Source organism: Salmo salar, chromosome 09 (assembly GCF_965601325.2).
Source record: "Salmo salar chromosome 09, fSalSal1, whole genome shotgun sequence".
Taxonomy (NCBI): Eukaryota; Metazoa; Chordata; class Actinopteri; order Salmoniformes; family Salmonidae; genus Salmo; species Salmo salar.
In genome coordinates, this window is record NC_138299.1 from 152,031,384 (window position 1) to 152,043,962 (window position 12,579).

Below are 12,579 nucleotides of genomic sequence, written 5' to 3' on the forward strand. Positions count from 1 at the left end.
TGATCTACAGTAAAACTGGGCTAATAACTCACTAAATGGGAAAGGATATGAACAAAATGTGCACATGTGGCTACATGCAGCTCTGGCTTTGATATCAAAATAATCACATCTACTCACCACCACTCATGCTGTAAACACAGTCCAGTTCACAGTAAATGGCACAGAGCCTGCGGCTCTGATTGTTTATGCCGCACTGGTCTGTGTAGAGTACAGGCTGAGTAGTGCGTGTCAATGCAATAGAATCCTACTTCGATGCGTTCTGCCAACAACAAAATCTCTTTCATAACTTGTTTTGTTTCGGTATGCTGCATTGCAAGTGGCTAATATTGCGTTGATTCAATCCCAATTGCCACAGTAAAGGAAAACGTTGACAGTGTTAACAGGGAAAACTCTAGAACAGTGGTCACCAACCTTTTCTGAGTCAAGATCCCTTCCTGAGTCAAAATGCATGCTGAGATCTACCGCTCTGTTTTTTCTAATTACAATGACTTAAAAAATGTAAGCCTATGCAACATTAACCAATTAAAAAGAGTTCTGTATCAATCAGGTTTGTGCAGTAAGCTATAGGCCCAATACATTATCACCACATACTGGCTTTGCTTGAGTTACCTTGTAAAAGCAACCTCGTGCTTCTCTCTGTGGGCTGATATTTCTTCTGAGTGGCAGTCCCAGGGGAGCTGCACGGCAGTCTCAGGGGAGCTGCACGGCAGTCCCAGGGGAGCTGCACGGCAGTCTCAGGGGAGCTGCACGGCAGTCTCAGGGGAGCTGCACGGCAGTCTCAGGGGAGCTGCACGGCAGTCCCAGGGGAGCTGCACGGTAGTCTCAGGGCTACTGCGCACACATGCTCAGTTTAGAGGGACCATTATGTCACTGTGTCTGTAACATGGTCTACCCAAAGACCTATAACGTGCCTTGACCATTGAGCACTAATTCATTTCCAAATAGTTTATTCATTATTTATTCTAACAGTAGCCTAGAATAGGCTACTCTGTTCCTGTTTTGAGCATTCCACTGGGACAGGTGTAAATCTTCTCCTGTGTCGTTTTCCCTCTATAGATAATGTCCTAAAACAGCAGACATTAGCATGAGGTTACAGTACAGGAGCTTGTCTGTTCCACGCTGTGAGATGAGCTATTATGTGAGAGTTCCTCACAAGTTGGAACCAATCCACTCTCTCACCCCAGATCACGCACACACATTCCAGGCCGGCTAGGCCTGGGGGAAGAGGGCTGTGGTCAGCTGGTCTGGAGACAGAATGAGGCTGGATTCAACAATATTATCCCAAGCATGTGACGGTATGGGGAGGGAAGCAGAGAGGGGAGAGAGAGGGTGTGGGCAAGTGGAAGTTATATTGTGAGTTAACATTACTCTTTCTTTTCTCCGGACCCTGCGTTACTGACTAATACCACGTGTGACCCGGCTGGACCTGCTGTGTGACTATAGCCGGCTGTAGTCGCCTCTTCGCCGTGTGCTTTGATTGGTCTGGCTGTGTAGAGAGCTCTTGGGTGTGGTAGTTGGTCAGTCATGGTTCTTCTGGTTGTGTTGGGTAGCCTGCTACAGATGCTGTTCCTGCGGTCGTGTGTGGGCCAGTTCCCCCGGCCTTGCGCCAACACAGAGGCGCTGCGGACCAAGCAGTGCTGCCCGGTGTGGGAGGGGGACGGGTCGGCATGTGGGGCCATGTCGGGCCGAGGGTTCTGTCAGGACGTGACAGTATCTGAGGAGCCCCACGGGACACAGTACCCACACACTGGGATAGACGACCGAGAACGGTGGCCGCTGGCCTTCTACAACCGCACATGCCAGTGTGCAGGTAACTATGGGGGTTTCGACTGTGGAGAGTGCAGGTTCGGCTACTTCGGCCCCGGGTGTGCCGAGCAGCGGGAGTCTGTGAGGAGGAACTTCCTCTCGCTGTCGGTGGCTGAACAGCAGCGGTTCATTGCCTACCTGAACTTGGCCAAGAACACCGTCACCGCTGACTACGTCATTGTCACAGGCACTCGCGCTGAGATGGGTACAGATGGGGAGAACCCAATGTTTTCCGACGTGAGTGTATACGACCTGTTTGTGTGGATGCACTACTACGTGTCCAGGGACACACTGCTGGGGGGACCAGGAAATGTTTGGCAGGACATAGACTTTGCGCACGAGTCGGCGGCGTTCCTGCCATGGCATCGAGTGTATCTGCTGCACTGGGAGCACGAGATCAGGAAGATGACTGGGGATTTTAACTTCACTATACCATACTGGGACTGGCGGGATGCAACAGACTGCACGGTCTGCACGGACACCATGATGGGTGGGCGGAGCCCGCTCAACCCCAACCTCATCAGCCCAGGCTCTGTGTTCTCTTCATGGAAGGTAAACAAACACATGTGACACAGCAAGAGTGATGTGAACAGTAGTGTATGTGTGTGTGTGTGTGTGTGTGTGTGTGTGTGTGTGTGTGGTGTGTGTGTGTGTGTGTGTGTGTGCGTGTGTGTGTGTGTGTGTGTGTGTGTGTGTGTGTGTGTGTGTGTGTGTGTGTGTACACCATGTGACATCACTGAATCATGAGCTAAGAGTCTGGAGCTGTTATACACATTGATCACAGTGATGACTACTCCTAATGAGGGTCAAACCCTGGGTCCGGGCCCACCAACATTACAATATGAGGTCACATTCTAAGCCGCTCATCTAGAGAAGCGCCTGAGATAGCAAATAATACCTCTCAACCAAAGCCTCCTTCCTATGTGATTTAAGACCCAGCCTTAGAGAGTTCTGCTTAATTCAAAGCAGAGAAATGACAGGAGAAACAAAGACTGGAGAGGGACTATTGTTCAGCAGTCTGTGTGTATAGTCTGTTTATAGCCTGTCTATAGTCTGTTTATAGTCTGTTTATAGCCTGTCTATAGTCTGTTTATAGTCTGTCTATAGTCTGTTTATAGTCTGTGTATAGTCTGTTTATAGCCTGTCTATAGTCTGTTTATAGTCTGTTTATAGCCTGTCTATAGTCTGTTTATAGCCTGTCTATAGTCTGTTTATAGCCTGTCTATAGTCTGTTTATAGTCTGTTTATAGCCTGTCTATAGTCTGTTTATAGTCTGTTTATAGCCTGTCTATAGTCTGTTTATAGTCTGTTTATAGCCTGTCTATAGTCTGTTTATAGCCTGTCTATAGTCTGTTTATAGCCTGTCTATAGTCTGTTTATAGTCTGTTTATAGCCTGTCTATAGTCTGTCTATAGTCTGTTTATAGCCTGTCTATAGTCTGTTTATAGCCTGTCTATAGTCTGTTTATAGTCTGTCTATAGTCTTATAGTCTGTTTATAGTCTGTTTATAGTCTGTCTATAGTCTGTCTATAGTCTGTCTATAGTCTGTTTATAGTCTGTGTATAGTCTGTCTATAGTCTGTCTATAGTCTGTGTATAGTCTGTCTATAGTCTGTCTATAGTCTTATAGTGTGTTTATAGTCTGTCTATAGTCTGTCTATAGTCTGTTTATAGTCTGTGTATAGTCTGTCTATAGTCTGTCTATAGTCTGTTTATAGTCTGTCTATAGTCTGTCTACAGTCTGTCTATAGTCTGTCTATAGCCTGTTTATAGTCTGTCTATAGTCTGTCAATAGTCTGTCTATAGTCTGTCAATAGTCTGTCTATAGTCTGTCTATAGTCTGTTTATAGTCTGTCTACAGTCTGTCTATAGTCTGTTTATAGCCTGTCTATAGTCTGTCTATAGTCTGTTTATAGTCTGTCAATAGTCTGTGTATAGTCTGTCTATAGTCTGTCTATAGTCTGTCTATAGTCTGTTTATAGTCAGTCTATAGTCTGTGTAAAGTCTGTGTATAGTCTGTCTATAGTCTGTCTTTAGTCTGTTTATAGTCTGTTTATAGTCTGTTTATAGTCTGTTTATAGTCAGTCTATAGTCTGTCTTTAGTCTGTCTATAGTCTGTCTATAGTCTGTGTAAAGTCTGTCTATAGTCTGTGTATAATCTGTGTATAGTCTGTCTATAATCTGTGTATAGTCTGTCTATAGTCTGTCTGTAGTCTGTCTATAGTCTGTGTAAAGTCTGTGTATAGTGGAGGATCTCTGACACAGCTAATGTTGTGTGTCTTGTTCAGACACAAGATTACAGTTTTTTACAATCACTTTGGCACTAATTTCGGAACCTTGATGTCATTTTTCAAAACTCTAGACACAAAACTCACAACCAATGATCAAAATGCAAATTTTTCAAAACTCTTAACACTTTTCCAGTTGCTTGGATACAATACACATAAAGCTAAGATCATTTGTTCATTGAACTAAAATCACCTGTTCAAAATGACACAACTTAACATCAAAGTATTACCATTTCAAAATGCAATTCACACATTACATCTCCCATGGAATATGAACCAATTGGACTACATTATCTATGGATGTAATATTTCATCATCATTCTTTATCAGACACTGTTTCTATGGTCCCATGTACCACTTTTCCAGACCATGTTTTCAGATTTGACATTACTGTACATTACAGGCCACTTTATTAGGTACACCTATCTAGTACTGAGTAGGACCCCCTTTTGCCTCCACAACAGCCTGAATTATTCATGGTGTTATACATTAAGAGATGCCATTCTGCACACCACTGTTTTAAACAGCTGTTATTTGAGCATGTGTGGCCTTTCTGTTAGCTTGAATGAGTCTGGACATTGTCCTCTGACCTCTCTCATTAACAAGGTGTTTTTGAACTGCCGCTCACTGAATGTGTTTTGTTTATCGCACCATTCTCTGTAAACTCTAGAGACTGTAGTGCGTAAAAATCCCAGGAAGGCAGCTGTTTCTGAGATGCTGGAATCACCATGTGTGGCATCAACAATCCTACCACGGTCAAAGTTGCTTAGATTACGCATCTTGCCCGTTCTAATGTTAGGTCGAACAGCAACTAAAGCTCTCTACTCTATATATTGAGTTGCAGGCAGCCACATGATTCGCTGTTTGAATGTAACCTTCCTTGATGAGCTAAATCAGGTCTGTAGAGCTGATGGCATGACCTATGTCATTGTGTGGGATAATGTCAGGTTCCACCATGCTCAAATGGTGCAAGCATGGTTTCAGGCCCATCCACAATTTACTGTACTTACCCCCATACTCTCCTTTCCTAAAACCCGATTGAGGAATTTTTCTCCACATGGAGGTGGAAGGTATATGAAAGGCACCCTGACAAACAAGCCACCCTTCTCCAGGCCATGGATGACGCATGCAATGACATCACGGCAGAACAGTGTCAGGCCTGTATTCGCCATGCCCGAAGATTCTTCCCAAGATGTTTGGCTAATGAAAACATCCATTGTGACGTGGATGAGAACCTGTGGCCAAATCCACAAGACAGGGTTGATGGAAATATAGAAGTACAGTAATCAAACTTTTATTCTGGTTTTTACAGTTAACCAGGTGAGGAACACTGCAGTTGATGTTTTACTGTATTCTTTTTCTGTAGCTAATTATTTTTGCTTTGATTCAAAGAAACCTATGTTTAGATTTGATTGTTTTCACGTCCTGACCAGTATAAGGGGTTATTGTTTATTGTAGTTTGGTCAGGACGTGGCAGGGGGTATTTGTTTTATGTGGTTCGGGATTGAATGGTATATGTATTTATGTAAGAGGGGTGTTTGATTTATGTGTTCCGGGGTTTTTGGGTAATGTTCTTGTTTTGTATTTCTATGGTTTTCTATGTTGTGTATTTCTTTGTTGGCCTGGTATGGCTCTCAATCAGGAACAGCTGTACATCGTTGTTGCTGATTGGGAGTCATACTTAGGTAGCCTGTTTTCACCTGTCCCTTTGTGGGAAGTTGTATTCGTGCACTACTATGCTTAGCCTGCAGAACTGTTAGCTGTCGTTCGTGTTCTCGGTTTGTTGTTTTTGTGTGGTGTTCGTAATAAAGTAAATATGAACATTCACGTACCCATTGCATTTTGGTCCACTTCCTACGACGACCGTTACAATTGTATTTCATCAATAAATGTCATATTTTCTTCAATGATTCCACTGTGTCTGTACTATTCTCTCTACTAGTCCTTTTACAGTGATGTATTTATGTGTAGTACCATAATGAAACATGTATCACATATTTTGTACTACGATATTTAATGATTGAACGAACAACTACACAGTGAAACTATTGGTATCTTGTGTGTGGGTGATCTAAATGAATGTTCCTATGGTATTTCATGATAAATGAGTTATTTGAACCAATGATTCTGCAAGTGCAAGGTTTCTTTAAAGATATGGAGGCACAATACAAGGTTTTGAACATTGGACAGCCTGTGTTACAAGTGATGACCGTTTTGAGTTTTGTGTCTAGAGTTTTGAAAAATGACCACAAAGTTCTGAAATTAGTGCCAAAGTTATTGTAAAAACCTGTAATTTAACACAGCAGATGTACAGGCAATGGAGTGGGTTATTTTATCACAACCAGAGAGCAGAGAGAGAGAGAGAGAGAGAGAGAGAGAGAGAGAGACAGAGAGAGAGTGTGATAAAGAGAGAGACAGAGAGAGAGAGTGTGATAAAGAGAGAGAGAGAGTGTGATAAAGAGAGAGAGAAAGAGATAGAGAAAGAGAGACTGAGTGTATGTGTGCATGCCTGTGAGTACCTGTGTGTACCTCTGAGTATCTGTGTGTACCTGTGTGTACCTGTGAATACCTGTGAGTACCTGTGTGTACCTATGAGTACCTGTGTGTACCTGTGAATACCTGTGTGTACCTGTGAGTACCTGTGTGTACCTGTGCAGTAGAGTATGCATCCAGACAGAGAGGAGTACAACAGCAGGTGTGTATACTGTATGTGTGTTTGTGCTGTATTGTAACATGGCGGTGTGTGTGTGTGTGTGTGTGTGTGTGTGTGTGTGTGTGTGTGTGTGTGTGTGTGTGTGTGTGTGTGTGTGTGTGTGTGTGTGTGTGTGTGTGTGTGTGTGTGTGTGTGTGTGTGTGTGTGTGTGTGTGTGTGTGTGTGTGTACCTACCTGTGCAGGTGATCTGTACCCAGCCAGAGGAGTACAACAGCAGAGCAGCACTGTGTCCCGGGACAGGGGAGGGCCCTCTGCTGCGCAATCCTGGTAACCACGACCCTAACCGTGTGAGGCGTCTGCCCACCTCGGCCGACGTGGAGTTTGTGGTGGGTATAGAGACTTACGAGACGGGAGCCATGGACCGCCAAGCCAACATGAGCTTCAGGAACTCCCTGGAGGGTAGGGAGACACTCAGACATAGGCCACCATTTTGACGTCTATACACAGTTCAAACATCACTCCCTATATTTTCAGTGGGATCTTCTCCTTATGAGAAGGTGGTGCTTATTTGTATAAGTAAACGTGTGTGTGTGTGTATGCGTGCGTGCGTGTGTGCGTGTGTGCGTGCGTGCGTGCGTGCGTGCGTGCGTATGCGTGCGTGCGTGCGTGTGCGTATGCGTGCGTGTGTGTGTGTGTGTGTGTGTGTGTTTAGGTTTTGCGAGTCCTGAGACGGGGATGGCTATAACAGGACAGAGTACGATGCACAACGCCCTGCATGTCTTCATGAACGGAACCATGAGCTCAGTTCAGGGCTCAGCCAATGATCCCATCTTCCTCCTGCACCACACCTTCATAGACAGGTGACAACACACACACACACATACACACATATACATACGCACAAACACACACTCCCTCGGCAACATGTGTGTCTGCTTCTACACAAACCCATCAGCAAGCCCACGTTGACGAACCCGAACTAAAGCGAGCCCACAAACACAAACACAAACTAAATTGGCTTCCAATTTATAAGCGTACATAATTACATCAATTGCATTTCTAAAGGCTAAAGTCACTTGTTCCCCTCAACATATAATTAGAGAAAGAGAGAGAGGGAGAGAGAGGAGGGGTTACGTAGATACTATCGAGAGAGAGAGAGAGAGAGAAAGAGAGAGAGAGAGGTAGACAGAGAGAGAGAGAGAGAGGTAGACAGAGAGAGAGACAGAGAGAGAGAGAGAGAGAGAGAGGAGAGAGAGAGAGAGAGAGAGAGAGAGAGATGACTGCACATAACTTTGCCTCTTTTTCACATCCTGGGACGTGGCTGTGTAAATGCCCAAACCATTTGTCAATTTTATCTTTCTTTTTTATCTCTCCATCTAAGAGAGAACGTTCCCCCAAGAGAGGGAAGAATAGAAATCAACTGATAGATATTAACAGGGCCATACCCTCTCATCCCTCCTGTTCTACCCCCCTCTTCCTCTCCACCCTCTCATCCCTCCTGTCCTATCCCCCTCTCCTCTCCACCCTTTCATCCCTCCTGTCCTATCCTCCTCCCCTCTCCTCTCCACCCTCTCATCCCTCCTATCCTCCTCCCCTCTCCTCTCCACCCTCTCATCCCTCCTATCCTCCTCCCCTCTCCTCTCCACCCTCTCATCCCTCCTATCCCCCTCCCCTCCCTCTCATCCCTCCTGTCCTATCCTCCTCCCCTCTCCTCTCCACCCTCTCATCCCTCTTGTCCTATCCTCCTCCCCTCTCCTCTCCACCCTCTCATCCCTCCTGTCCTATCCTCCTCCCCTCTTCCTCTCCACCCTCTCATCTATCTTGTCCTATCCCCCTCTTCCTCTCCACCCTCTCATCCCTCCTGTCCTATCCCCCCTCCCCTCTTCCTCTCCACCCTCTCATCCCTCCTGTCCTATCCTCCTCCCCTCTCCTCTCCGCCCTCTCATCCCTCCTGTCCTATCCTCCTCCCCTCTCCTCTCCACCCTCTCATCTATCTTGTCCTATCCCCCTCTTCCTCTCCACCCTCTCATCCCTCCTGTCCTATCCCCCTCTTCCTCTCCACCCTCTCATCCCTCCTGTCCTATCCTCCTCCCCTCTCCTCTCCACCCTCTCATCCCTCCTGTCCTATTCCCCTCTTCCTCTCCACCCTCTCATCCCTCCTGTCCTATCCTCCTCCCCTCTTCCTCTCCACCCTCTCATCCCTCCTGTCCTATCCCCCTCTTCCTCTCCACCCTCTCATCCCTCCTGTCCTATCCTCCTCCCCTCTCCTCTCCACCCTCTCATCCCTCCTGTCCTATCCCCCTCTCCTCTCCACCCTCTCATCCCTCTTGTCCCATCCCCCCTCCCCTCTTCCTCTCCACCCTCTCATCCCTCCTGTCCTATCCCCCTCTTCCTCTCCACCCTCTCATCCCTCCTGTCCTATCCCCCTCTTCCTCTCCACCCTCTCATCCCTCCTGTCCTATCCCCCTCTCCTCTCCACCCTCTCATCCCTCTTGTCCCATCCCCCCTCCCCTCTTCCTCTCCACCCTCTCATCCCTCCTGTCCTATCCCCCTCTTCCTCTCCACCCTCTCATCCCTCTTGTCCCATCCCCCTCTCCTCTCCACCCTCTCATCCCTCTTGTCCTATCCCCCTCTTCCTCTCCACCCTCTCATCCCTCTTGTCCCAGCCCCCTCTTCCTCTCCACCCTCTCATCCCTCCTGTCCTATCCTCCTCCCCTCTCCTCTCCACCCTCTCATCCCTCTTGTCCTATCCTCCTCCCCTCTCCTCTCCACCCTCTCATCCCTCCTGTCCTATCCTCCTCCCCTCTCCTCTCCACCCTCTCATCCCTCTTGTCCTATCCCCCTCTCCTCTCCACCCTCTCATCCCTCCTGTCCTATCCCCCTCTTCCTCTCCACCCTCTCATCCCTCCTGTCCTATCCCCCTCTTCCTCTCCACCCTCTCATCCCTCCTGTCCTATCCTCCTCCCCTCTCCTCTCCACCCTCTCATCCCTCTTGTCCCATCCCCCTCCCCTCTTCCTCTCCTCCCCTCTCAGTATCTATGAACAGTGGTTGAGGAGACACACGCCGCCTCGCTCCCGCTACCCAACAGCCAACGCTCCAATTGGTCACAACGATGGTTACTACATGGTTCCCTTCCTGCCTCTCTACCGCAACGGTGACTACTTCCTGGGAAACAAGGTCCTGGGCTACGAATACTCCTACCTGCTTGACCCAGGTCAGTTACCCTGACACACACATACCTAGCCAAATACTTGCTGGACCCAGACTTGTTACCCTAACCCCGTCCCCAGGCTATTGCACACAGAAATGACCCTGCCCCTAACACTCTGTCTCTCTCTCTCTCTCTCTCTCTCTCACTCTCTCTCTCGCACTCTGTATCTCTCACTCTCTCTCTCTCACTCGCTCTCTGTATCTCTTTCTCTCTCTCGCTCTCTCTGTGTGTATCTCTCTCTCTCTCTGTATCTCTCTCTCTCTCTCTCTCTCTCTGTATCTCTCTCTCTCTCTCGCTCTCACTTTCTCTCTCAGGCACGAGGTTTGTCCAGGAGTTCCTGACTCCCTACATGCAGGAGGCTCAGCTGATCTGGCAGTGGCTCCTGGGAGCAGGACTCATCGGTGCCATCCTGGCAGGAATTGTCATGACGACCGGGGCCCTGTTTGTCAGGAGGCGGAGCCAGAACAGGAAGATGAAGTCGACTTCATCCTTTGGGGAGAGACAGCCCCTCTTACATAGCAGTTTAGAGGAAGGATCAGGGACCTCCTACCAGACCACACTGTAATACACACACACACACACACACACACACACACACACACACACACACACACACACACACACACACACACACACACACACACACACACACACACACACTAAGACACACACCCGTACACACACATATACACAAATATACACAAATATACACACATATATATATACACACACACACACACACACACACACGCACACACACACGCACACACACACACACACACTAAGACACAAACACACAAAGACACACACACACACACACACACTAAGACACAAAGACACACACAGACACACACACACACACACACACACACACACACACACACACATTTCATTCCAATATGCCTCATTCTGCTGCTCTTGATCTGAGGGTTAAATCTGACACATATCAATCAGTAACCAAGAGCTTCTATTTATTAGGAAGACGTTCAGTGACAAACATGAAATGATCAATCATATTAAAGTCCAACTGCAGGACCACAACACTACAGTCAAACCGTATGCGACAGGTATTTGGGTCTGTTGGTGTTGGTTTTGTTTCCACTCAGTGCTGTCTATGGGCCCAGTCCCCATTCCCTCTTCTATTCCCCCCTTCCTTCCCCTCTCCCCACTGCCATGGAGATTCTGGTGCTATGGGGGTGTTGTACTGTGCTATACTGTGTACTGCATTATACTGTGTACTGTTAATACTGTGTACTGTATGATAATGTATACTGTTGATACTGTGTACTGTATGATAATGTATACTGTTGATACTGTGTACTGTATGATAATGTATACTGTTGATACTGTGTACTGTATTATACTGTGTACTGTTGATACTGTGTACTGTATTATACTGTGTACTGTTGATACTGTGTACTGTATTATACTGTGTACTGTTGATACTGTGTACTGTTGATACTGTGTACTGTATGATAACTATGCCACTATGAGAACCAGAGGGCAAATTAATAATATACATTTCATTTGTATATGGTGCATTAAATCCATCTTGATTAAATGTGTGTGTCCAGGATAGTTGTGGCTTGACTGGCTGTGGAAAGACAAGTTGGCAGAAATAGACAGTGGACGCATAGTAACCATGTAGTACCCGTGTAGTAATCATGTAGTTAACATGTAGTAACCGTGTAGTAATGTAGCTAACATGTAGTAAATAGTCCTGTATAAAAAGCTATTTTAATCAGGGTTGTGTTTTGCTCTCATCAAACAATCCAACATCCAAAATTACATTCTTCAGAATCAATCAAATAAATACAGTACCAGTCCAAAGTTTGGACACACCTACTCATTCAAGGGTTTTCCTTTATTTTTACTATTTTCTACATTGTAGAATACTAGTGAAGACATCAAAACTATGAAATAACACATTGGAATCATGTAGTAACCAAAAAAGTGTTAAACAAATCAAAATATAAAATATTTGCCAGCGAGCACAGAGCCAGTGAGAAGTTCAAGTTGACATCTCACCCTTCAGAAGTGAAAAAGGAAGTGTTCTATTCACATGCCATAAATGGGTTTGCTTGGGGGGACAAAGCAGGGGAGTGGTGGTATAACCTCTACAGCAAAATTCTTAGGAAACGTTATAACTAGGGTTTCAAAGGGAGGGTATATTAATGGAAATGTTCAAAGTTTACCAGTAAACTACCAGAATTTTGGTATCTCTCAAGGATTTTATGTAATCTATCACAATACATCTAGTGGGGCGGCAGGTAGCCTAGTGGTTGGAGCGGTTGGGCCAGTAACCGAAAGGTTGCTAGATTGAATCCCCAAGCTAACAAGGCAGTTAACCCACTGTTCCCCGGTAGGCCGTCATTGTAAATAAGAATTTGTTCTTAGCTGACTTGTCTAGTTAAATGTAAAAAATAGTGGTCCTTTTGGGTACTTCAGATTCCATTTTTTTTATTTAAATGGGCAAGTCAGTTAAGAACAAATTCTTATTTACAATGACAGCCTACACCAGCCAAACCCAGGCCATTTGTGCACCACCCTATGGGACTCCCAATCACAGCCAGCTGTGATACAGCCTGGATTCAAACTAGGGTGTCTGTAATGACACCTCT

General features: G+C 46.1%; 1 protein-coding gene across 2 annotated transcripts; it reads left to right on the forward strand.

Moving 5' to 3' along the window:
• The first annotated feature begins 1,295 nt into the window (after positions 1-1,295).
• Positions 1,296-11,519, forward strand: tyr (tyrosinase). Of its 2 annotated transcripts, NM_001123643.1 has the most exon segments (6): positions 1,431-2,358; positions 6,989-7,205; positions 7,459-7,606; positions 9,780-9,961; positions 10,273-10,524; positions 10,821-11,124. In NM_001123643.1, coding segments are annotated over 5 exon segments (1,632 nt in total). In that variant the 5' UTR covers positions 1,431-1,524; the 3' UTR covers position 10,524; positions 10,821-11,124.
• Positions 11,520-12,579: the final 1,060 nt, after the last annotated feature.